The sequence below is a fragment of the Curcuma longa genome, unplaced genomic scaffold, assembly GCF_044706935.1.
Source record: "Curcuma longa cultivar G26 ecotype Majalengka, Jawa Barat unplaced genomic scaffold, ITB_CL_G26_1.1 utg3290_np1212_1714210_RagTag, whole genome shotgun sequence".
NCBI classification, from domain to species: domain Eukaryota; kingdom Viridiplantae; phylum Streptophyta; class Magnoliopsida; order Zingiberales; family Zingiberaceae; genus Curcuma; species Curcuma longa.
Genome location: NW_027435602.1, coordinates 790,995 through 818,850, shown reverse-complemented (window position 1 = coordinate 818,850; position 27,856 = coordinate 790,995). Strand labels below are relative to the sequence as shown.

The 27,856-nt window shown below is 34.7% G+C and overlaps 2 protein-coding genes across 2 annotated transcripts in view; both read left to right on the top strand.

The window, feature by feature from the left end:
• Positions 1-18,172, top strand: part of LOC141820412 (putative inactive ATP-dependent zinc metalloprotease FTSHI 5, chloroplastic) — a 37,402-nt gene extending 19,230 nt beyond the window's left edge. Inside the window, exons 13-20 of the mRNA XM_074707720.1 lie at positions 4,205-4,324; positions 6,070-6,255; positions 6,359-6,433; positions 7,999-8,058; positions 8,167-8,274; positions 13,122-13,202; positions 17,489-17,598; positions 17,675-18,172. Of these exons, the coding sequence (XP_074563821.1) occupies positions 4,205-4,324; positions 6,070-6,255; positions 6,359-6,433; positions 7,999-8,058; positions 8,167-8,274; positions 13,122-13,202; positions 17,489-17,560 (702 nt within the window). The 3' untranslated portion in view covers positions 17,561-17,598; positions 17,675-18,172. The remainder of the gene's footprint in view (positions 1-4,204; positions 4,325-6,069; positions 6,256-6,358; positions 6,434-7,998; positions 8,059-8,166; positions 8,275-13,121; positions 13,203-17,488; positions 17,599-17,674) is intronic.
• Positions 18,173-23,099: 4,927 nt separating this feature from the next.
• On the top strand, positions 23,100-27,720 carry LOC141820376 (oleoyl-acyl carrier protein thioesterase, chloroplastic-like). Its single transcript, XM_074707678.1, is given in 8 exon segments — positions 23,100-23,142; positions 23,145-23,479; positions 23,912-24,045; positions 24,121-24,234; positions 26,671-26,766; positions 26,957-27,044; positions 27,133-27,201; positions 27,277-27,720. Coding segments are annotated over 8 exon segments (1,140 nt in total). The 3' UTR covers positions 27,538-27,720.
• Positions 27,721-27,856: the final 136 nt, after the last annotated feature.

The following is a 27,856-nucleotide window of genomic DNA, read 5'->3' as shown; positions in this document are numbered from 1 at the left end:
ACTTGGTAATCGTAGTATTCTTACCCCAACCTCCAAACTTTTTGCTGCAATACCATGTTATGTTTGATTCTGTGACCCTATGATATCAAAAAGCTCTCAAGCGAATGACTCAATGCTATAATAGAACAATTAAAGCTATTGTAGTTAATAGTTTATTAGTTTTACATTTTATGAATTTAGTCCCACTTGAACATTTAGTTATTGGATGGTTTATTGGAGTATATATCTATGGTGCTATAGTTACTTTGTGAATCCAATATAATATTTTCCCTCTCAATGGTTGATACTCCCAGTCCCTGGTAGCAGATAAAGCCTCTTCCTGAAGCATCAAGAGATTAATTTTCTACATTAGCTTCCTGTGCATCCTTCTTTCTGCATCCTTCAATGATGTTGTAGATTGCCAAAATTGCATTAACATTGCCTCATCTATAGTCACGTCATGATCAGGATAGGATTATTGCCATCTTTAAATCCATCTCTAATCTCAATCAAACTATAAGTGAAAGGAAAAAAATCAGATAAATCACCTCATTCCCTTTAACCATGATGGTTTTATAATGCCTGGAGCATTGCCACATGATGCACATTTCCGTCTAACAAACCTAGTGCGTCATTGCTACCTTCATCTCTATCCCTGATAGGGATAACAACTGGTCAGGCACCCATGATTTATCATCCATATGTCCAACTCTTGCTGTTGTAATACAAGAAAATAGTACCAAAAAGAGGTTCCTATTCAAAAGAAAATTGAGAGAGGCAATGGAATATCTTAAAATATGGAGGAACCCACTTAATTTGAAAGGAAACACTAAAAAGGAGCTGACAATATTGAAAAAAAATGAAAGTTTTAAAGTCAGGTCTTTGAAGTAGCAATGCTGCTTCTCATTTCAAGAAGTATTGTTAGGATTCAAATTTCACTCAGTTTTCTCCTCATTCTACTTGTGTTCATGAATTAAGATTGTTAGATATGGTTTGTATCTTTCAATATTTTTCTTCTTTCGGAGTTTATTTATTTATACTAATATTACTCCCTCTCATGACCTATGCTTTCTATGAAGGAAGGAAATAAAGAAGGTAGGAAATTCAATTCATAAAGAAAGGGTAGCTAAATGTATCCTTATATTGTATTTCCTTGGAGGGTCAAGAAAGAAGTAGAATTTCCCTTATGATCCTTCTTTATAGAAGGAAAGAATGAATGAAGCCTAAATTTCAATAATTGATTAATCGACATTGCACTAAAACAATGCGTCTTTTGCCAAACTTAGATGGGAACAATTTTGGTTCAAAGCATGGTTTAAAATCTCATACCGTGCGCATGATCAAAACGTTCTCATAAATTATCGAAACTTAAAACTACTCGACACAAGTAATTTATCTTGTGTTGTGTCAATCATATTGATGAGTACTATGTTATACTAACATTCGACATCCTTTGACATACTATGTTTGTTATTATTTTGTCTTTTTGTTATATAATACAATGTTAAAATTGTAGGATCCCATATAAGAGTTAGAAATATGCATGTGTTCTCTTATTCAGTTTTTTCATCTCCTTATTCTTCATCCAGTTTTTTAGCGGCACCATATGTTGAAACATTGATAGGGTACTAAAATAATATCATTCCAGTCAAAATTTGAAACTCCGGCATGGTTTGAGATTTTAAACCTTGGTTCAAAATAAGGAAACATTTTTTCAATCCTTTCCTTCTCTTTCTTCTCTTCTACTAAAGAAAAGGGAGGCAAAGGGAAATTGCAGTGAACTTGCTGTTGTTTCTTTCATGGTTTGAACTCATGTACTGTGTCGGGTGAAACAGTCGATATCACTAGGCACTAAGGTTCAAAATCGTGAACCGTGTTGTAGTTTCGGTCTTTGACTAGAAAGATACTGTTCCAGTATCACGTCGACACTTCGATACATGCTGCTGGTGATAGATTGAAGCTTGAAGGAGGAAGAAGATGGAGCAAAGGAAATATTGTATGTGTTGAGTGGTATCAAGTTTTGATAATTTAGCGAAATGATATATTTTGATCGTCACATCCGGCACAGTACAAGATTTAAAATCACGTTGAGCATAGATAATGGTACCTTCCTATGCTTCATCTTCTTCTTATACTTCAATCCATTACCGATTCCATGCATCAAAACATCGGCACAATACCAAAATAGTATCGTTCTACTCAATTATCAAAACTTCGACATGGTTTGAGATTTTAAACCTTGGTTTCTTTTTATTTTTTTTTCCTTCATAGGAAGCATAGCCGTAGTCTTCTTTTGGCATTTTTCTCTTGGAATACTCTTGTTTTTGTTTACAACACTTAAATTGATTATTTTTTTCTTGCAACCATAGTTTTTGGTGTTGAGTTGTGCTAGTCAATATAGGTAGAATTTGACATCCGGCCTATTGACTAGCATACGAGACATTTCGACACAGTGACATGACAAAATGACAAAAATAGAGGAGAGAATAGAGATCGAAGGGGATAAAGGAGGAGAGGGTAGAAGGAGAGGAGGATTAGAAATGGGAAGTGGTGGTGTCAGTGGTCGACAATGCTGTGCGATGACATGTTGTAGTGGCACATTCTCTCTGATCCAAAGATAGGAATTGGGAAAAAGGAAAGAGTAGAGAGAGGAAGGAGATAATTAGATAATTTTAATTTTTAAAAATAACACTAACCTAATTAAATACAATTGACTCGAGCTATTATATTTGAACCCATTTGATCTTAATCACAATGTCTACTTGATAGACTCCACCTAATCTTAAATTGATTTATGCTCAACCTCTAAAACTTAAAATATTAGTTTCATTTACCTTAATTTACATCTAAATTTTTTTAAGAAAATAATTTAAGAAGTAAAAATGTAAATAGGACAAAGTTTAGCATCTAACCTTTTTTTGATCTTGAAAGATCGATCAAGCAAGCAATAAGAAAACTAGGGTTCAACTAGATTGTGTTAAGTTTCTTCTTATTCTCCTTTGTGTTTTTTTTCTCAAGTTTGGTTTGTGCATCAAGAATAAGCTAGAGTTTGACACAGATGTTTTGATTAAATAAAAATTTATTTAAGTTAAGAAAGTAATTTATTTATGTTTTCACTATTTTAGTTCGTTTTATTAAAATATATAATTAGATATACGTGCACCGAATGGATAAAATTATATACTTTGAATTTGATTTTATTGGAAAAATCTTAAATCTAAAATTTTCAAATTTGATCAAATCAAATTGGCATTGAAGTTTATATTTTATATATATTTTAAAAATTTTGTACTTATCAAATTAAAATACAAGAACTAAAATGATATTTAATGCATATTTTTTTATTAAATGTTAATGAATAAATTTCAAATACAACTATACAAATATACACATTTAAACAAAAATTACATTCTTAACGTTTGAAGTCTCTTAAGCCTGGAAATCTAAAATTACTCCAATGTGTCAAAATTTGGAAGCAAAAATCCTTATATATATGGTCTAATAGCTCTTTTATGAATATAATCCAATATTTTTCCTCTCAGTATGCTAATAGTTTGGTTACTAGAGTTTGAGGTAAGGGTGGCTGATAAGGAATTGTCAGTGAAGAAGAATTTCTATTTAGTGGTTACTGCCTCTACCTTTGGACTATGATATCAACCAATATGACCTATTTATATAGTTTAATTGTTCTCTTTTATAAATGCATCCAATATTTTTCCTTTCAACTTGTTGGGTACAACACTACCTTTGAACTATGATATCATTATGATTTTGGTTTTGTTAGTTAGGAGTATTTAATTTTGAAACTCTAGGTGTGTTGTGTTTGATTGGTAATACTTTTCAAGGGAACCAAAAAAAAAAAAAAAAACTGGAAGGTTCCAATTTATACTTTCATATTCTCGAGCTCTCACTCACATAAGCAAGCTAATGAAGTGAATTGGACTTGCCCAATTTCAATAAGTGGATTGGCTTAACTAGATTTTCTTGCTAATGACACTTAGGATTTGAACCCAAAGCTATATCTGTCATACCATGTTTGGGGGCTTGATCACCTTGGTGCTTACCTCCTTAAAAGAAAAGATGTGTACAAAAAACTAATGACGCTTACTTTCTTGTTGCATCAATATTGACTTTTAGCTCTTAATGTCTGCTTGTAATTGATATGTGTCTCTGCATTCCATAATATTTTTCCATTTTTTTGATAACTGGGGATGGCTTTTGTTAGTGGACAAGGGAGACAAAATTTCCACATGCTGTATGGGCAGCTGGCCGTTCTCTTATTACACTTCTTCTACCCAATTTTGATGTAGTTGAAAATGTATGGTTGGAGCCTACTGCTTGGGAGGTAATGTCCTTTTCTTGAACTTTTGTTTTTATTCTTCAATGTTAATAAATAGACAAGAAGGGGAGCCTTGGCGCAATGGTTACGTTGTTGCTGTATGACCTAGAGGTCACGGGTTCGAATCTCAGAAACAACTTCTTACAAAGTAGGGTAAAGCTGCGTATAATTGACCCTTCTTTGGGATCCCGCATTGATGGGAGCTTTGTGCACCAGACTATCCTTTCAATGTTAATAAATAGACAAATATCTTTTATGTCACTTTAGTGTACTTTTCTTGCAAGAGGAATACATATCATTATTTTCCCCTTAATACCAATATGTAAACTTCCCATCAACACAAACCGTCTGGCTCAATTTGATGTAAAAGAGTATCTGTATGCTGTTGCCACTGCTATTGTTGGTAACTGTTGCCTCTGGTTGCCACTGCCACTCTTCACCTGTCAAGCTGCCCTATCAAGGTGGCATCCACTTGCTCCACCACCACCCCTTTTGGCCACACATACCTTTGCTTCATCGCCTCTCTTCACCAATAACCTTTTTTCCCATTGATGAATCATTGAGTGATACTGAACTCTGCACCTCATCTATTTGTATCATCTCCACCAGAGTTGATCTTATATTATCTATTCTTTGAGCTATCTCCTACAAGTATGGGGTGACCTAAGTCCGTATTAGATCTCAAGTTTGGCCTTTCTATTTTCATTCTCTACCCTCAAATGAGAATGATTCAACATCCTTTGCTGCCACAAGGCACCATGGCGTCTCTATTACAGAAGTGATGCTTGTGCAAAAAACAAAGAAAAGTGAACTGAATTGTGTGCACCATTCAATTACTGCTGATGGATACAGCTACTAATCACAGCATGAGGAGCTTAATGATAAAATTTTGTTTTGGTCTCAAAAATATTCAGGCAAAGAATTAAAAGAGTGCAAATGTTAAGGTGACATTCTTGTGTGATGTCCACTCTTTATTGAGTCATATATGTCAAGTTTTAGTTGTTTACTTTTGTAAGACAATTCGACTAGTTGTCTAACTGAAGGCACTAACTGTCACATTGTATTATCATAACCATATTGTCTCTGACAAGATATAAATATTAAATACTCAAATGACCATTTGTTATGTCAATACTTTCTGAGGTGCCCACCACATCTGTCACCATCACCAGTATCTGGTTTGGTGCGATAGTCTCCTGCCTCTTTGTAGTTCTTTGCTGTAGGGAATCATGATACTTACCATCACCATAATTTTGTGAACAGACAAAATGTAACATGTTATATTTGTCAGATTTCTTTTAACTAATATTTCTCCAAAATTGTGCATGACAATAAAAAATTATTTATTTTCACTACTTTCCTGGATTAATATTATTTAAATAAATAAAAATGGGGAATAAAAATTCATCCATTGCAAAAAAAAAAAAACATAGTTTGTTCGGAACATGTTTTTTCTTATTCTTAGTTTGGAAAAATGATAATGTTTCATTTATCTGGTTCGATTATCTAAGAAAAAAAGTTTTGGTTAGGGTATAATTCATGATATTCTATTGATTCTATGTTGGTCAATTTATACCACCTTCTAAGTTGTATCTAGCATTTATTAGATTGTAGTTTCATGAATTCTTTCCCTGCTTTACATTTCTATCTGCTTCCTTGATTTTTTATTTTTATTTACAAGAAATATGGCCTCTTCTTTTCTAACAGAAAAACATATTTAGCATATTTTTTTGTATATCCTGACATATTAGGGGATTGGATGTACAAAGATTACAAAAGCAAAGAACGAAGGTTCTTCTAATGGAAATCTGGAATCAAGGTCATATCTGGAGAAAAAACTTGTATTTTGTTTTGGTTCACATGTTGCATCGCAAATGCTGCTTCCTTTTGGGGAAGAAAATCTCTTGTCAGTACCGGAACTAAAGCAAGCACAACAGGTTTGTTTAATTTGTATTAATAACTGTCAAATTATTTTTTTACATGTTCCTAGTCCCTGTTACATATTTTGATGATTCCTATAATCATATTTGTCAAGTACAGATTTGTACGCAGATGGTAATTCAATATGGATGGAGTCCCAATGACAGTCCTGCCATTTATATCACCAGAAAAGAAGTAGTTATCTGTTCCTTGAAGCTTAAATTTCTCCTTTTTTTACCTGTGTTTCAATGCTTTATTGAAGAAAAAATGAATGATGTTTTCTAGAATTGAATTATACATTTTAAGAGTAAAATATGAGTACACATTTTATGACCAGAACATTAGACCTATTGTATTTTTGTTTTGTTTTTGTTTCTCTTCTCTTGATGTACATTGCAACAAGCAGCAGGTGTTCCCTTCTTTTTCTATTTTTAACTTTCTTAATTTTAGTTCCTAACTAACTATTAGCTTTGTGCAATGAAGCAAGAAAGAATCATGAATCATTATAACTGGATCAAAATATTTGAGAATGCCAAGAAAAATAGCTTTAAAGTAAAATGTCTAAGGCCAGATGTAAAATCATTTGCTGATAAATATAAAGGAAAAGGCAATGAATTATCTATTAAAATATATAGTTTGGAATATTAGGTAGTCTCAAGTTTGTATTTCTCTATCTATATTACTAGGAGTTGGTTTGAGTTCCAACAAGGGTATAGACCTTGGTGTGTGACACGATTATTTCTTACCATTTTTAACAAGTGATACATGGAATTGTCAATGTTAGACCTGGGATATTGGTGTCAGTGTCAGATGTCCAACAGGCACAAAATGGAGAGTTCAAGTGTCCGAGTTCTTTTTTAGTTAGTTTGTTATAGTACAACATACATGCATACTATTCTCTTTTCTTATTATTCATTGAATAATATTGCTCAATTACTTTCATAGCAGGTTCAATCTTAGAGATTCCTTTTTAGCGTTCCCCCATTTTTAAGGGGAACACTGTGGATTTGATGTAGCTGCATGGTCTCCTTCGCTATAATTCCAAAGGCACAACCTAATTTCTTCATTATCATCTTCTCCTTTCCACACTAATAATTGAACCTCTTGACCCTCTTCTATACTTCTATGCATTCGAACAAGCAGCACCTAGATTTCCTCATTCTGAACTCACTAAAGCTCTACCGGTGAAGTTACTGGGCTCTCTTGAGCAAAGAAGATCTGTCCTAACACAAACTCTTTCATGCTCATGTTCAGAATCTTTCTTCTTTTCCAGGTGATGGCTTGGTTAGAAATCCATTTGGCCCTCTAGATCCAATTTTTAGTGACAAAATTCTTGTTCTGACCCTCATAACCCCATCCCATTGGGTATAATTTAAGATTGATTTAGCTATGAAGACAGTGATTAGTGATGAATGCATTGCGGCAAGGTGCTTCCAGGTTTATCTTGAAGACTAAGGTTTAGTCATATAAGATCCTTGACTAATATGAGACTTTGTGAGCAGAGTGGCATGTGGGATGCTGACAAACTGATGGACCATAGGCAGGAAATGGATGTGATTCCTGCCAATTTGTAAAGTTCAATGTAGCTGTGTCAATTTTTGATTTACCTAGTCATCCCTCGTTCTTTTAGGTAACAGGTGACAATGTTATAGAATTCTGTTTGAAAATAGTGGATGACAATGTTATAGAAATTTTAGACTGAAACTTATTTTCAGTCTATGCACTTATTTTATTTTTGATTGATTATTGTAATATGTTAGGTTGGAGGCCTCAGTATGGGACACAACCATCAGCTTGAGCTGGCAGAAAAAATTGAGCAGGTATCTGTCTTCTCATAAAAGATAACCTGTTTCTTCTCTATGCCAACCATTCATGGCACTTCTATTATTCCCTGTGGTTCTAATTTTTAGCAATCACTTCTTTTACAGATTTATGATTTGGCATATGATAAGGCCAAAGAAATGCTTTGGAAGAATCACAAATTGCTTGAGACAATTGTGGAACAGTTGATTATACATGAGAACTTGACAGGAGAGGTGATTACTCCCCTTCACCTAAAGTAAACGATCATGTATAGTTCCTGATTTAATTTCTCATAGTATGAAAATTAGGGTCATTTAGAGTTTTAGTTGTCAATTGGTAAACTGTTGTTGATTGAAAGAATGAAAAATAGGAGAGTTCGTTTATAGGCCTCACAATAACCTGTTTTTCTAGGATTTCATGTAAAATATACTAGATTTGTTGGAATACTAAACTAAAACAATACCAAGATGTGTACCTAATTATTTTACTGGACTTGTTTACTTTTTGAAACATTGATATTTAACTTTTATTTTTTGACACGATACTGCAAGAATTTCTTTCCTAAAAATGTTGCTTCAACCATCTTCTTGTTTGCTCGTCCTACAAGTTAATACAAGGCAGAAACTGTCTTTGTATCTCAGTTAGTTATAGTACTGAAGATAAGCGTACTCACGGTAGATTGAGTGTGACTCGTCAATTGGTAAATAAAGTTGGTTCTTGAATGCCTAGCAAGCATCATTTGAAATCTTGTACTGTGTTGGGTGGAACAGTCGAAATGTATCGTTCTGGTATTCTGGTAAATCACTGAAACTCGATATTACTCGACACTAAGGTTTAAAATCTCTAGCTATGTTGTAGTTTCGATCTTTGACTAGAAAGATATTGTCTCAGTATCATGTTGACGCTCCAATGCATGGTGTCGATGATAGATTGGAGGTTGAAGGAAGAATGAGATAAAACAAAGGAAGGAGAGCAATATCGAGTTTCAGTAATTTACCGTATTGATATATTTCTATCGTTTCGTCCAATACGGTACAAGATTTAAAACCATGTTCGATATAGACAATATCTCCTTCCTATACTTCATCGCCTTCTTCAACTCTAATTCATTATCGGCATCATGCATCAAAATATCGGTATGATACTAAAACAATATCGTTCCAATCAAAGACTGAAACTTTGGCACGGCTTGAGATTTGGAACCTTGCTAGCAAGTTGTACAATATGAGATAGTAGAATGGACATGAAGGCTTTTATAAGAGTGTTTGTGGGATTGATGGAGCCTATCCATGTATAGACATAATCTCTCTTTTGGTCTATGAGTTGCATCAATATATCCTTTATAATAATTGTTATTTCGTGTGATCTTTTCTAACAACAACATGCCCCTCTTATATTCTTAGCAATATTCTCCATTTTGTGATAAAAGGAGGCATATGAACTTATACTAGCTATGTTTTACAAGAAAGAGAAGAACACTTGGTTACGTTCAAAAATGAGAATAATAAGTTACAAATTAACTTTCTTATGATTAAGAAGGATAGAAATATTTGTAAAGATTGTAAGGTCATCCTTGGAGAAAATTTAAATATCCAACATAGATTAGTAGTGTTGGATATGCGTCTCAAGCATAGTATTAATAGAAGAAAAACGATTCCTAGAGTTAAGTGGTGGAAGTTAAAGGATGAAAAATAAAACATATTTAAAGAGAGAGTAGGAGTATAAGTATTTGGAGAAATATATAGCGATTCGAATACGATATGGGATGAGATGACATTAAAGTTGAAAATGATAGCTAAGAGTATACTCGGCGAGTCAAAGGGACGTGCACCACCAAATAAAGAATCTTGGTGGCAGAATAAGAAAGTACAGGAAAAAGTGAAGGAAAAACGAACAACTTATAAACTATTATACACTTGTAAGAACGAGAAAAATTTAAAAAAGTATACACTAGTAAAAAAAGAGTCAAGAAAGTAGTGAACGAAGATAAAAATAAAACTTTTGAACACTTAATCGACAACTGAATACTAATGAAGTGGAAGAGATATTTTTAAAATAACTAAAGCGAGAGAGAGAGGAGGACAAGAGATTTTATCTAAATAATTAACTATGAATGCAATAGAGTATTATTGAATGATGAGGAAATAAAAAAGCGATGGAAGAGGTATTTTTATCAACTTTTTAATGAAGATTTAGGTAATCGACTTAACCTAGGTAATTTAGGTAGATTAAAGGAGTATAGAAATTTAAATTTTTATTATTAAATTCAAATTTCAAAAGTAGAATAAATTTTAAATGAGATGCAAAATAAAAAAGTAGTTGAACCAGATGATATTCCAATAGAGGTATAAAAATGCCTAGGGCCTATGATCTAGGCATTTAACAATATTAAATGCAATGAGATAATTGTTACAATATGATATGATGAGCATTGTAACCGAGAGCTTTAAGTATTTAGGATCATTTTTGTAAAAAGATGGAGGAATTGATATAGATGTCTTATATAGAATACAAGCAAGATGGTTGAAAAGGAGGAGAGCATAAGATATTCTTTGTGATCGTAAAATGTCTCTAAAAGTTAAAGGGAAGATCTATAAAACGACGGTCAAACCTATTATGTTATATGAAACTGAATATTGGATTATGACTCGAGCACATGAGTAGAAGATGAGAGTTGCAGAGATGAGAATCTCAAGGTGGATGTGCAAACATACGTGAATGGATATGATAAGAAATAATAACATTAGAGAGAAAGTCGGGATGTACCTATTGAGAGAAAATTCCAAAAGACACATTTAAGATGGTACAAATATGTACTTAGACGATCAATAAATGCTCCAGTTAGACGATATAAAATTATGATAAATATGTACAGCAAACGAGGAAGGGGAAGATCAAAAAACACTTGGTTAGTAATGATAAAATAAGATAAAATTTATTTAAATATAGATGATCATATAGTAGGGGATACACCCAATGATATAGAAGGATCAATATAGTCAACCTCATATAGTGGGATAAGACTTGATTGTTGTTGTTGTGAAAAAAGAAGGCAAAGAAACAATCAATAGGTTAACAAGCTTGATATATGTAACTTTCTTATATTCTCCATTTTTGCTGAACAAAGAGGCAAAGAACACAGATTGATAGGTTAACGAGCTTGAGACTTATATGTCATTGCAAATGCATGCATGCTGGTCTTCATATTATTGTCACAAACCAATTTGACAATTGAAGAAAAGAATCACATATTCCTAATATATATTTTTTGCTTATTAGTTCAGTGCTCTATAGGGTTATGGTAGTGTGAAGAATTTGACAATTATGAGTCTAGATCATAGTGACATTAGTAATGTTTCTTAGGAGATATCAGTTTAGTCTCAAGCAAAGTCATTATATGAGGTAGGAGTTTTGGTTGCTATCAGTTTAGTCTTGAGCAAGTTCATTATATGAGGTAGGAGTTTTGGTTGTTATATGGTTTGTGGGATGCTAAATGCTTCTTACAACTATTGGATGTAAGAAGCATCCAATATTGACACATACCTATAACTTCGTGTAGGAGACTCAGGACCATGATTTCTCACCATATCTTACTTCTACATACTCCACGCTTCTATCTCATTATAAAATTTCAGAAATCCAAGTTGTCTAGGTCCATCAATGAGTTTCGATCAAAATCCATTGATAGACCTAGAGAGCTCCAATTGGATCCATTCAAACTCCTGTAGGTTTATTAGGTGAATCCGAATCCAAATAAGTCCTTGTTTAATGTTTTAAATCTCTCTAGCAATACTCAAAATGATTTAAAATTTTTAAAATACTGTGGTGCTGATTTTTAGAAACTAGTACTACAACGTTGTTGATATTTAAGCTATGGTGCTGGTTTTTAAAAATTAGCACCTAAGTGATTTTTTTTAATTTTATTTTTATTAATAAAATCAATTCTCGTTATTAATTTTATTTTAATATTTTATTCTTTTATAATTAGATACTAACAAATATAAAAAATATTTTTTATTAACCTTCTTTTATATTTTTTAATTTTTTATTAAAATTTTAATGACATTTTAAAATTAAAAATAAATTATTTAGAAGATTACCTATTAAAGTTTAATTTAATCTAAGAGGAAAGAGAAAGAGAAATGATGTTGCATGAAAAGGAGAGAGGAGCGGAAAGAGAAAAAGAAAGTCAAATATTGTCAGAGGAGTAAAATTGAAATTAGACGTGCCTTTTGGGAATTCTGAAACCTCGGTGCATCATTTGGGAACTTGCTGTTGATTTGTTGATATATAATTAGGACTATAAAATGGGGTTAAAAATATATTATTTTTAATTTCTTTCTAAATGTGAAGTATTAAGTTGAATTTTTGTGGGTCAATTGACCCCTTTCCTTCTACAGCCAGCCTGCATCATTGGTCTCATTATAGTTCTCGCAATAATTCAGTTTGCTAAAACAGTGTAAAATATATTAGGTTTACTACAATTATTAAGCTAAAACAAAAAATGTTTAAAGTTGAACCCTTGTGCTGGTTTATTTATTGTATCATTTTCAAGTAAAATATAGTTTTTTATTCTTCATAATGGGGTCACCCCGAGCCCCTGTCTAACAGTTGAAACATATCCACCATTATAATACCTATGAGTATATTTTTGCAATTGCCATGGGATCATCAAATTATACAGGACAAAATGTGGTAAATAGTTCGGCTATGTTATGGATGTATTAGAGAGACGTGCAGCAAATTATATGCGATAATATGTGGCAAATAGTTCAGCTATGTGATGAATGTATTAGAGTGACGTGGGGAAATATTTCTTCCTGGCGTATTCTGTTTTGACTTGACTATATTTTTTTATTTATTCACTTGCTAGTGAAATGGCCCAACTAAATTTCTTATGTGATGGCATGCTCCTCTAAGTTTTATTATTTCTGATAAATAGCATTTAATGATGGAATAGCATCCATTGAACTGAACCGAAGGAGTTGGGTCTCACAACTTCTTGTTTATGCTCCTTGAGTTTTATTTCATTTTTCAGACTTTTGCTTCTTGTTGCTACTTAACACTTTATTTCTTCTAGGATTTACAAAAGATTTTCAAGGACTATGGTGGCATTCAGGAAAAAGAGCCATTCTTCTTATCTAAACAGATTCTTAAGGAGGTACCATTACAAAGATGTTCTTAATCCTTTACTTCAGCTCTCTTTATATGAACTTGAATCTTAGTTTTAGGAATTAGTACTTAATGACAAGTTTGAATAAATGCTTGAATTCTCGATTTGAATAAAATGGAATTTCATATTCTTCATCAGTTGATGTTATATGTGCCTTGCCCTCCATCAAACTTGTCAAATGAACTAAGGGCCAAATTTTGTGATAAGCTAGTAATAAGCCAGCATGGTTATACTAAATTAGTTAGTAACATCTTGATCAGTCAACCAAAAGTTCCAAGTATTAGTGTATTAAACAATAATTTTAGATTATTAAGTTAAAACTGAATAAACCACATCTCTTTTTTAGTTATAGACAAGTAAATCTCAAATATATAACTAATATTTTGATCAAGGATTCATGTTCCAACTTGTGTCATTCAATATGGGCGATTTTTACTATTTTGACACAGAACTTACACCGATACCCCATCAGCACACTTATGTGTTGTACCGTATGATATTCTAATGCGTGGCCATGAGCTTTATAGAATGCTCGCGGTTGGTATGGTATAAAACAGAAGGAATACAGTGGTTCCTTCTATCAATCATGCGGGAAGGCCGAGGGGTTATAAAAGATTGGGATCTTACAAGATGTATTGATCAACATTGACGAAAGACTACCTACTGGTAATAATAACGATAAGCAAGGCCACACTGGTTGACTTTTAGAGTAGTGGCGCACAAATATGACTGACTAGGGTTTTTAAGGGGTGGGAGCTTGTTTGTGGTCAAAGCAGGGAGTTCTGATCGAGAGCAGGTGGTTGTCGGTGATTGCCAACCAAATTAGGATTGAGGCATGGCAGGAGAGTGGGAATCGTAAGCATTGTGAGAGTTCAAAATATTAAAATATATCACTGTAATTAATCGTTAGAATCAATTAATTATCGATGTTATAATTATATCAATATTATAATTATAACAGTAATATTATAATTATATAAATGTTATAATATATAGTATTATATAAATTGTATTTTTATAAATATTATAATTATAACAGTAATATTATAATTAAATCTAGATTTTTGCTTATCTTGTATTTTTTTATTAATAGGGTAATATTTCTTTTGTTAATTTTGATAACACTATAAATTGTGAATATTTAATGTATTTACTTTGTTTCAATGATTTTATCTTTTTTGATACTCTTAACATTTAAGACAAATGACACTAAAAGATTTATAATCCAGTTTAGAGATACACATGCCAATTAGAAAATCAATTTCAATGTTTATATTGTGATATGATTGGACGCAATGGTGATGTCACATGCCTCTAGCAACATCTTTGCTAGTGGATACTCGAATGTTTTCGAGTGTCCAAAAGTCCCTCAAGAAATCCAATAGAGGAACTTGATGCCAAAAAAGATTTTAAGTACAAATGACAATGTGAAAATTTGGATAGACGAGCCATTAGAGAACCTGTTTACAATGAACTTGAAGGTCATAGTGATGATATCCTAAATGATGAAGAATTTCTAAAAACTTTTTGTTCCTCTCAAGCTAAATGTAAGTATGAGCAACATGTGTAATACATTAGTGATAGTGCTAGTGCTAGTGCTAGTACAAGTGGCTCATCTGGTGCTAGAAATGATTCAACCATTGCACCAACATTAGGGAGGAGTGGAAGTGTTCGTATTATATTTTCACGAGTTGGTATTGATTGTTTCTTTCATTTTATGAGGTGAGAGTGTAGTTGATGTTGCTGATGTCACTCCAGATTAAGCTAGCAAACAATATAGGATTGGTGATGTCTACTTAAGAGAGAAGAAATCGATTGGCTAAAAAAAGTATTGATAATTTTTTTTTTCATTTTAATTGAATTCCCCCTAATGTAACAAATAATACATACTACTTTAACATAATGCCCAATACATCTCTGACCACGTATGAAATTATCGAAGATAAACAAGTGGAGTAGATCAAGAGATGGATTATATTGTGCAAGAAACAATGAAGCCTATGTGGAGTTACATTGATGTGTGATAGTTGGATAAGATCTATGCGATGTGCATTATCAACTTTCTATTATACTGCAATGCAACAAAAAGGTGATATTCACAAATCTGTTGATGTAATTGTAGGATATCATGATGCATCTTATATATATCTTTTAATGGATAGTGTAATCCAAGAGATAAGTGCAAAACATGTAGTGCATGTGGTCAGAAATGATAGTGCCAACTTTAAAAGGGTTGGATAGGAAATATAAAGGTACCTATAGTCGTCAGCCAATTATTAATATTATGTTGATATAATCATTACAAGATAGCTCAACCAAATTAGAAAAGATGTTCATTTGGCAAATATATAATTCTTTTAACAGTAAGAAAATTTTAATATTAATAATTATATATGTTTAATTACTTAGAATATTATCTCAATTTAAATGATAATGTCTTAATGGCTCAAAATTATAATATTAGGATTACAACCAAATAGAGAATTAGCTATTGAGGCAATTAATGAACATCGATTGTTTGGAGAGGTATATGACTCTTTTGTGGTCCTTTTTGTAGTGCCATACAAATAAATAAATGTTCATAAATATAAAATAATTTATTACTAGTGAATGTCAACATATATAGAGATTATTTTAAAATGATTGAATTAGAGAGTGGTGGCTATAATATAGAGGATCCAACGTAAATTTAAAAATGATTGCCTCACAATTTCTCTCGTAGACGACATCCTTAAGTGGTAGCTAAAGTAAAGTAGTCAACTTTTTGCCTCATTCATACGAAAGTATAAAATCATCTTTCTTATCATCGCTTAGAGAAGATGGTTTACATTCACTATAATATGTGTCTTTAATAAGGATCATAACAAAAGGAGGAATGAGAGTCCAGTAATATAGATCCATTTGATATTGGATTTGCCCAAATTGATGATGATTCAATGATGGATTAGTGCGGTGTTGTTGAGGTTTAGAATCCATTACTTGATGAAGCAACATATCCACTATGATTATCTCAATTCCTTATCCGACAAATTGAAAAAGTATAAGCTAGAGGAGATGATGATAAAACTGTTGACAAGAATTTGATATCAATCTATGCGTTGTCAGACATCCCAATCGTAAGCACAACCAAAGGCCATAGACAAGGTAAAGGCAAAGGTAAAGTTGCTTCAATTTCTATAAATGAGAAAGGGAAAGGGAAAGTTTCTACTTTCAAGGGAAAGACAATTAAGAATTGGTCAAAATTCACTCAATTCTATTAATAAACAAGAACATGATGCGGCTAATGAAACATCATTGCCTTTTGATACTGCAGTCCAACAAGAAGTTTGAAATGATGATAGTGATGTTGACAATAGTGCAATTACTTATGTTGGAGATGACAGTGACAATTCGCCGAGTAGTTGTGAAACTTCAACACTTGTGTCTTAAATGTGTGGGCAACGTTACACATGCACTTCAAAATGATGATCATGGCGTTAGAGCTTTAAGGGTCACTATTAATGGCATATATGAGTGGTAGACAAAAGGAAGTTTATGATTATAGAGATATATGAAAGAGTTTAGCTGAGATTAATTCCAATCAAGGTTCATCATACTCTCAACGATGGATTGAAATCTCGAGCCGTATCGTGCGATACCGATGAAAAATTTCGTTCCACCGACGGATCGACATCGGCACAGCACCGGTACAGGGGTTCCGGCGGTGTCACCCAGGCTCGGCGACGCCTCCAGAGGTGTCACGTGGCCTCAGCGACACCACCGGAAGCGCCGCCCAGCCTCGGCGACAACAATTTCGTGGCCAAAGGGTTCCATAGTTCATCAACGAAGAGAGGAGAGAAGAGAGTTTTGGCTTAAGTTCTCCAATTCGGTTTAGGTAAATAAAAATTCTGTTTCACACTGTAACGAGTGGAGGCATATTTTAGGAAACAAATGTGCACTTTATTAAATGTCAAACTTAGGTATTGTTTGGAATATTCCTTAAGCTCGGGTGCTTGATTTAGTAAATTACCCAACAGTATACCTTGGCAGTCCTTGTGGTTTGAGTGGTACTGTGTGGGAAAGACACAGCTTGCTGCCTTTTTCAATCTACTATTTTTTTCTACATTAAATATCTGAAAACCAGGATGTTATCAGTTTTGGCATGCAAAAAATTGTAGTGCGTGCATTCAGAAGTCAATTATTTTGTGCTGCTTCTTAAAATCTTCTCGAAATGCCTACTATTTTAGTTTAAAGCAGCTTAAATCTGAAACCGGTCAAAATTTTCTTCGTTGCAGATTAAACCAGGAAAGTATCTTGATGAACGTGAGAATGCACAAGTTCTGGACCTTTTGGAGCTTCGCGCATAACTTGGCCAACCATTTGAATCTGCTAACTCTCCATTCCAGTTAATGTTCAATTAAGTTTAATGTTCTTAGGAAGTTTTTAATTTACTCTCGATTTATAATTTTGTGTGTTTCCAGGGAGAATCAAGTGCTGACTTGAAATCCTAATATAATTTCTTTTGAGGATGGTTGTTCTCCATGGCCTTGTCGATTATCGGTAATACTGATTCATCTTGAAAAACTGTTGCTGCTAGACAATCAGTCACGGTGATACTGACTTCTGAGACGACGCCAGATATAGCTGGAGAAAGTTTCAGTTCACTTGTATGATCGGAAATATCGCAAGGCATTCAACAATCTTGTTACAATAGAGCAGGTCATCTTAAGGCAGTTTTAAAATGTAGTAGAAAATTTTCATTCTTGCTTGCTGCTTATGCAAAGGGAAAAATATGATCTCTAAAAGCCATTATAAATGTAAACTTATGGCTGATGTGGATCTCGGTAAGATTCGATCGCCCACATGGTATTATAATTCTGCCTTTAAAATACCCATTAAATTGCGCTACACCGAGTTCATTTCAAGTATTTTGTGGTGAATCATGTAGTCATGTTATATGTTGTTACCTCTTCAGTTATAATTGCATTCTTCATATGCGTTTACAATAATGCAATATTCTTGTTTTCTAAGCTTGCTATACACAGTCTTTTGCCATATCTTATGAAAACATACCTATCCATTGCCAAATAGCATCTGCTCATTCCTTGAGTCACTATGAGCACCACACTGATCGAATGTGATAGGATGTGGCGATATAGCTCTCGACTATAACTGAGAGCATGTATGAAAAAATTCAGAGCGTCTAGACTTGGGTTACGGTCAGGGGCCTGCTACAAGTTAAAGTCATCTCACATTCTCTTTTAGTTCACTCACTGTTGTATTAGAGTGAATATGGTCTTCGCTATAGGAATTAGGTTACATTGAGGTTACAGGTTTGGCCGCGATGCGAGTTGGGTTGTTCTGGAAGGTGAGTGGATCAGTTTGAGTTTGTTTTTCGCGGATAGGATGCCGGTGGAGATTGGAGAAGGTATCAACAAGTTGAACCAAGGTGAGGTTAGAGATGTTTCAAATACTAATCAACTTGTGATAATTGATGGATCAATTTTGAAATAAACATCATAATTTCATTTTCAAAATAGAAGCTAATGGTTCTTTTATCCATGTTATAATAAAATTTCATGGCCAACATATTATTGGTAGAAGGTGATCCAAGTGAAGGTAAAGAGCGTGCGAAAGTCACTACCATATATATGAAATAATCTCTTCAACTTTAAATGTTTTCCAAAACAAACCGAAGAAAACAAAAATTACGTTTAGTGGTTTTAATTTTTGATTGATTCAATGAATATTGCATGGATAAGATTGAATTGGATAGATTTGATGAACTTGGGTTGATCCATTATGCAAAACTATTTATAGGTTTTAGTATCTTATTTATAGAGTGTTATCCCTTAATAAGGGTTGAATCAATCTTATATTCTGTTTAGCAATCTAGATTTTTAATAATAGTGAAGTTTTAATAGGTCAAAATTAGCAGGATGTTAAGAATGATATGAGAAGTCCAAACAAATAAAAAAAATCAAATATTTAGTAAATAGAGAAGTCTTCGTATGTTAAAGTTAATTAAATATTAGGTAGGAGAAGTTCCGGAAGGTTATGGTTAATTGGATGCTAGGTAAAGTGAGAGTTCAATCATGGTAAAATTAAAATAAAGGTATCAAGTCGGTTGCTATAGGTTTATTAATCGATTGATGATTTGAAATCATGAATTTAGAATTTAAGGAGGTTTCAAGTTGATTTGGTATGATTAATCAACTGTTGGGTGTGATAGTCAACTGTTGCATCAGTTAAGTGATGCACTTAACTGATGACACTATTGAAGCAAACATAAGGTTTTTGAGTTAATTCGAGAACTCGATTGGTGAGCATTAGTCGACTGATAGTGGAGGAGCAGTCGACTGTTATTGAGTTGGATGAAGACGTTGAGCTGCTAGAGTCGAGCAACATTTGGATTTTAACGGAATTGATTGGGAGGTGTTAACAGTAATTGTTAGGTGGATTTCAATCACGACAACGATCTTATAAAAGAGGGTTTTGTAGAGAATTTCGAGCATTTGTTCTTGATGAATTCTTGAAGATTTTGTGGGTGAGTGTTGTTGCATTTCATACCTTTTAAAGGCAATCTAAAGCAACCACATCCTAGTAATAAAAGGTTTCTCCATCTCCGGAAGGTATCCGATAAGGAGAAAATAAAGATGTTATCACTAGGATGCTAAGTCGTAAAGTAGGAATTGGAGGTTCTGAACCATGTACAATCTTGAGTTTGTGCTCGTGTTATTTTGTTTATTTTCCATTGCATGTTAACATTTTGTAAATAAGTACACAATCAATGAACGACAAATGCAAATCACTATTCACCCCCTCTAGTGACGTCAAGGATTATAACAAGTGGTACCAAAGTTAGACGGACTTTTAATTGGATTAAATTCCACAAGAGCAACAAAGTTAGAGGAAGAAGAAATAATATTGACTTTAAATCCTTTGATACCTAACACATTTGTTATAATAATGCCCTTTCTCATTGCATTTGAAGTATACAATGTGGTCCTTACCCTTTTATCTCAAGGAAATGAATTCTTTGGGGTTTTCCTTAACTCTACCTTGGACGCTACTTGGATCTTTTCCTTCATCAGATTTGAACATTTATTGGTTATAGTGTTCTTGATCCATATACTCAAAGCATATAATATTATTTTTGAATTTAATATTTTTTTGATAATTCAAGTGTTCGAGCTTCGTCTGACTAATTTTAGAGGTAGGTGGTCTTCCCTCTAGTTCACCTATCAAGTAAATTCGAAGCACAATTTATACACACTCAGAGATTGAATTTTGATCCTTTTATTTGCTTTTTGAGTGTTTTACCATTGCATCATAGTCGTGAGGTAATTTTTGAATTTAATATTAGTTATACCGGTAGGTGTTGAGTCCTCAAGGAATGATGATGTTTTCTTCAACATGGTTAGATGAGGTGGATGGCTCATTAACTTTTAACTCGGATGTTGAAATTGAACACTTATTGATTCGATGTCAATGGTCTCTCCTCTTCAACATATTTAAATGTCGAACGAGTTCCTATCCTTAAACTCTTTCATTGCTTATGCTAGTGAAGGATTCTCATGGAGGTTTCCTACCTTCTCCCATAAATCGCGAAAATCCTTGTGCTCATATATTTTACACACGACGTGTTTAGGCAAAACATGAATCAACAGATTGATTACCCTATTGTTTGCTTGAATCCTTAGACTTGCTCCTGGATTCATTTATCTTTCTTGAGAACTTGTCCTTTGGATATTCAAAACCACTTCTCAAGATGTGTCAATTCATGATGTTGATCTGTGTGAATGTCTTCTTGTAACACTTCCAAATGGAAAACTATTTCTTGTTAAATAGTAGTGGAAGGTTGACATCCTGACCAAGAACCATTCCGAACTCCACGAGGAAGGAGCTTTGATTCTGATTGATTCTTTGTTTTTCTAGCCTTGTGCCATCGTGGTGGTTAGTCCTTGAAAAGCAAAGCATTCTCACTCTGATACCATTTGTTGGTATCGAAGGACTTTTTCGTTTTAAATCATCCACTCCTTTAGCTCTTTTCTTGGTTAACGACTTAGTTGTAGGACCAATGCGTATACTAGAGATGGGTGAATAACATTTGTCGTTTTTGTTCGTTCTATCAAATAGACTAGCAGCAGAATTAAACACACCATAGGGGATTCGTAGATTTTACTTTCATAACCTTATAGGATTAGTACGTCCAAGGCCAATGTACGGGAAAACACCCTTCTATTATTGGTCTCTTTTTCGAAACTCTTTTCGGAGACAGAGAAATCCGTCTTACAGACTAATAATAATATATAGATGAACGTGCAAAAGAAGATAAGGCTAAAGCAAATAAATACTCTCGAGTCGGCCGATCCGGAACATGATCCAGACGCTAAGATTCAATCAACTCATGTTTGACTTGAGTTGACTCCGGATTTGATTCGGTTGCTTCTGTTTATTTCTCTTATGCTTTTTTAGTTTTGCTTTTAGTTCTTGGTTCTTGCAAACTTAGCATACAACAAACAAGCAACCTATGCCTACTTGTAGTCTGTCTGACCTACTAAGCTTACCTAAGCCTTACCCTGTAGATCTAACTTACTAGGCTTACTCATGCCTAACTTCTAATTAGGAGTAGGTATTAGGTATACTTCTCACCTGTCAAACATCCGGTCACCCTTGATCTGCTTGGACTTTTCCTTGTCTAACATCCAATTAGGGCTACTTACTCAGTAGACTTCTTACATGTCAAACATTCAGTCACTCTCGACTTGCTTGAACTTTTCCTTATCTAACTTTCAATTAGGACTTCCTTGCCCAGCTTCACTCACCAGGACTTCCTGTCTAACTTCACTCACCAGGACTTCTCCTGCCTAGCTTCCAACTAGGACTTCTCATGCCTAACCTTCAAGTAGGATTTCCTCTGTTTAGCATTCAATTAGGACTTCTCCTGCTTAGCCTCCAACTAAGACTTTTTATTCGATCCAACTGACTAGAACTTCTTGCTAGTCTTCTGGTCAACTTTGATCTGACTAAACTTCACTCATATCCAAACATCATGTCCTATTTGGATCAATCCTGGGTCAAACTAATCAGACCTAGATTTATTATCAAATATCGAAACTCTAAAGATAAATTAGTGCTCCTTGCACCAACATTAACCTCTCAAAGTATCTTAATCTAATGCTATTTATTGGATTGTTTGATGAGACTAGAGGGGGATGAATAATCGATCACTGCATTTCTTTAACCTCTTGATGCTTCAACTTGCCAAGAAGCCTAACCTATGAAACTTTCACTTGCAAAGAGCCCTTACTTTTGAAACTTTCACTTGCAAAAGACCTTACTTCCAAAACTTCATCATTTGTCTGATGATAATCATCCTTCACTTAGTAAAACTTCCACATGTTAAACATCCAATCAACTTGATCCTCATCAAATGTCAACTCATGTTGGATGTTTCTCTTCCCAAGATCTGTTAATAACTTTTCACTTGCTAGTACTTATAGATTTTTCCATTTGTCGACACACTTTTTTTTCCTTATCAACTTTTATTGAACTTTTCATTTGCTAATATTTGTTAAACTTTCTTAACAAATCTCGACCTAATTAGAGATCTTAACCTATTTAATATATCAACCTAATTTAAAACTTAAACTCAATCACATGGCTCAAACATTAAATACAAACATTATAACACCTAATATGACTACAATGAAGTTTAATTGCACCGACATCTAAGATCTAATCTCGGCCGTTCATTCACCCACGTCGCACCGTTCCGTGATACAGCATCCCGCTAACTGGTCTTCTTCTCTTATCAACCGCCCGTAATCGATCGGACGGAGGAAAATTCAATCTCGTCATCGGTCCTATCGCCATGAGTCCTATAAACCAGACGGTTGTGCCATGAGGCGAGCGGTGCGACCGCCTCGTGGTCGTGGACCAACTGGATCTCGACGTCGATGGCGGTGATGCTGCGGTGTGCCACGTCACTGGGTCTGATCCGGTCTCGCGAGGCGACGCCCCCAGGCCAGTGTCGCCGCCTGAGGAACTGGGGGGAGGTGAGGCGCGCCTGCAAAGCTACCTCCGGGCTGGAGGTGGCTGTTGCTGCAGCCGCCGCCGCCGCCGGAGAAAAAGGCGTCGGAGAGAAGGGATTGGCCGAAAGGTTGCGGCTTGGGAGCCTGCTGCCTGACGGATTGTCGTACAAGGAGTGTTTTATCATAAGATGCTACGAGGTGGGGATCAACAAGACAGCTACGGTGGAGACCATCGCCAACCTTCTCCAGGTTTGGGATCCCAACTTTACGCCAATTGCGAAGCAAACGACTTTAAGTACCCTCCGTCTTTCTATTTTCGGAAACCGTTCATCCGTCTCAGTAACTGCTTTCATTACCTTCGCCCCTTTCTGTACCCACTATGGAGTTTAGTAGGATTTGGAAAATTCTCTCAAAGATCTCTCTTTAATCCTGTTTCTTGAGGAATGCTGATCGTTTTCTTCTTCAATTTGCACTAATAACAATCGAGTTTGTCCACATACGGTTGGGATTTGGAATGCATTCTTCCTGATCTAAGTGTTTCTTCATCAATTCTTCCATCTGCTCTTATTTCTGTTTAACACTTGTTCAGTCATACCCTTTGTTTACCTGACTATCTGGATCCTAAAATGATAAGGGTGACAAGGACAATACTTAAAGTGTTTGATGTTTTCGCATTTGCAGGAAGTAGGAGCCAGCCATGCACAAAGTGTAGGTTTTTCCACTGATGGATTTGCTACGACACCTACTATGAGAAAGCTTGGCCTAATATGGGTGACTTCCCGAATGCACATCGAAGTATACAAGTATCCTGCTTGGTGGGTTCTCCAAAATGCCCCCTTTTTGTTTACTTTCATTTTATCAGATTGGTCTGATATCATACTTCTTTGTAGGGGTGAGGTGATTGAGATAGAAACCTGGTGCCAAAGTGATGGAAGAATGGGAACAAGGCGCGATTGGATTCTTAAGGATTTGGCTACTGGTGAAGTCATCGGTAGAGCTACTAGGTTAGATTGCAACTTTCTACAAATACCAACAGACTTGACTATGTTTAATTGGGAGTGATCTGTTTGATTGGTCTACTTCGGTCTAATTTATGTGTTTAAACTCCACAACCTATTCCCATGCACCATTGGGACAAAGGCACAGTTGCTGCTTTGATCAACGAGTGTGAACAAAATTCAATTTGTTTTCCTAGGTTACGACCAATAGGAGAAAAATACATGTTTGGTCAATTTGATTAGATTGAGTCCTATGCACAATCATTGATCACCACAATGAACAATGTCTTCATCCCAACAGTGTAATCTGATGAATTTTACCCACAACATTATATAGTTTATTCCTTATCTTTAATGTTCATGCTTTTAATAGAAAATAATAGAGAAGACAACTTCGTGAATGTGTTTGAGAAACACAAATAGAAGTCATTTATGAAACACAAATAGAAGTTCATAAATGAGTTTTAGCAAAATATAGCTTCGTTTCAGATACCGAGTCTTCTTAAGAGTAATTAATTGTTTGCATTTGTTTTGTAATGGCTATTAAGTCATCAATTTTGTTCCACTGTTTCCTTTGCATTAGGTGAGGGTTAGGGCCAAAGATCAGTATTCTGAACTAAGATACACCAGAAGGTAGAACATCTGAATATGTATAGTCTTTCTTTCTAAATGATTTGTATGAGATAACAGTAACATAGAGAAATTAAATAGGTGGAGAATATTGTCGAGATCACAAGTGCCTCTACTATCACTATTTGAGATTGGAAATTGCTCTAATCACTCGCTCAAATCATGTAGCCTCAAGCCTCACACTTGTGGCTTCAAATTCGGCATCTAGAATGCAAATTAACCTCCATCACAAATTCACACGATGGTATTTTTTCATTTCCCTTGGTTAAAAACAACACAAAATGTAATTCGGTGTATGTCTACATCTATGAAAAGAATCTAGGTCTATATAATATGAGAATGTCTACATAATATGAGAGCAAAGGTACAATGAGTATGGACAAACCAATATTCACACCTTGTACACATTTCTCAACACCGATGAAGAAAATAAGAATACCTCACTTGCAAATCCTTAGACACCAAAAAAAAAAAAAACTATTCCCTGAGAAAAAAAATCCTCTTCTCTATGCAATCTTTTGGCCTCCTATAATCTATAAATATATTATACAGTGTCTTCTATGCTCTAAAATGCTCTACTAATGAGAAATTCGCATTCCCTTCCATCACCATATAAAATCATATCAGAAACCATCTAAAAAGAATTCAAAATACAATTTATTCAACACTTGGGCCATATCCAGGCCTATTGTTCCCGATATGTCCAACAATCTCCACCTCAACAACATATTGTTTTATTGCTCTTTAAAACTCTTTGGTGATCCACCAGAATCATCTTGCTCCTTTTATCCTGAACAGTCTTCTGTTTAGCCTGACATACAATAGTACATACTAAAGCCATCTAATCCACGTACCTAACTCCACCTCAGCCAAGCCCATGTGTAGCTAATTTGATTGACAAAGTTAATCATGAAGGAAGATCCCTTTACCTACAGTTAACTAATAGATTTTTTTTTACCCTTGTTGTCCTCAGATTAACCATGCCACCTAAGCGTTTTACATGTACCAACCATCTCATTTGCTAGGGAATATCTCCAGCCTTTATGCAACCTTCTAGTTATCAGCCAGTTCATCAAGAACCACTCTTAGAACTCTACTAGCTGTTCATCAAGAGCCACACTTAGAACTCTACTAGCTGTTCTGTAGTGATATTCCTCTAAATTCAACCAACTTAGTGAAATCAAGATTTCTCATCTTTAAGACAAAGGTCACTCATCCCAAGGTGTGCATTTGTATTATAAAAAAAACAATTTAACATGAATTTGGCCATAAAACTTCCACTGAAAGAATCTAATTCTATATAATGCAAAAGCAAAAGTGCAATAAAAAGTGGAAAACTTTCACTAAGATGCCTTAATCTTCCACTGAAAACTTCACTTCTAACGCTCGTCGAATAGGGAAAAAAACACCCTTTCTGAGAAGAAAACTCTCTTCTTTACACGTCTTTTAATGTCCTACAACCTTCAAATGCACTCGACAACCTCTGCTAGGTTTGAAAGGGCTCCACCTTTGAGAAATTTGCCGTCCCAACCATCACGATGGAAAACTATATTGAAAATGCTTCAGAAACTTTCTATCTAAAATAGGGTTTATGGCACTTGGATCACAGTCGGGCCTATTTGGGCCCAGATGTTGCTCCAACAAATGCAAGTGTATTGTGAATTTATTCTGCCTGGTTAACATTAGTCGATTAGGAGCAGTTGGAAGTTTTTATATTGAAGAAGCAATATGTGGAAATATAACTAGTCCTATTTCTTATTTTTATTTCTCGGTGGTGTTAGTGCTATTGCTTCTCACTTTATTTTGTCTCAGCAAGTGGGTGACGATGAATCAAAACACCCGTAAGCTTCAACGAGTAAGCGATGAAGTCAGAGAAGAAGTGTTTGTGCATTGTCCAAAAACTCCCAGGTAAGCATCTGATTGGTCTTCTTTTTTATCCTTCAACTATCATGGATTTCCTTTTAGCTACAAGGAAGAAACTAAGCTGTTATATGCAGCATAATTTCTAACTTAGCCTCTCCTACACCACTCTCATTTCTGAAGAAATTTGTTATATTTAGAAATGTGAGTATGCCACTATAACTTTCTGTCCATGTAGATTGTCATTTCCAGAGGAAAACAATGGCAGCCAAAAGAAAATTCCGAAACTGGATGATCCTGTTCAATATTCCCGATTGGGGCTTGTGGTAGGGCATTCTATCGATTGAAAGAATCCTAGCGTAAGATTCATCTGATATTGCTTTGCTGATGATCATTTCCATTTGAATTATGCAGCCAAGGAGAGCTGATTTGGACATGAACCAACACGTAAACAACGTGACCTACATCGGATGGGTCCTCGAAGTATGCACTTCTATACTCTATGCTAAGCACCATAGAACTAATTAATCTTTTCTCATACATATGACACTCTTGCAGAGCATACCACAAGAGATCATAGACACCCATGAGCTGCAGACAATTACAATTGATTACCGGCGAGAATGCCAGCACAGTGATATTGTGGATTCACTTGCCAGTCCAGAAGTTCCAGAGGATGGTAGCACAAATGGGGCTGTTGCCTCCGACCCCCATGCCAATGATCAAGATCTACAGCAATTCTTGCACTTGTTGAGATTGTCAGGAAGTGGCCTCGAGATAAACAGATGCAGGACAGTGTGGAGGAAGCTGGCTCGCTGAGCCTTTGGATTATGTACTCTAGTTCTCCACAAATAAAGAATAGAGTTAAACTTGTCGAGTTATACTGGCAGCTACTTTAATCATTCATCTGGTGTTTCTTGAGACATACTTTGAGAGGATATTGGAATCATTTACTTTATCAGGTATGTGAGATTTTGGTGCAGCAGTCAATGCTTTTCTTAAGGGTATAGTGCTAATTTGTATGGCATTATCATCTGCATTAGAATTCAGTTTGGTTTCTACCACAAATACACTAGAGAAAAATGAAGAATTATATCTAATTGCTCATGAAAAAATGAGTCACATGTCCTCTTGGCAT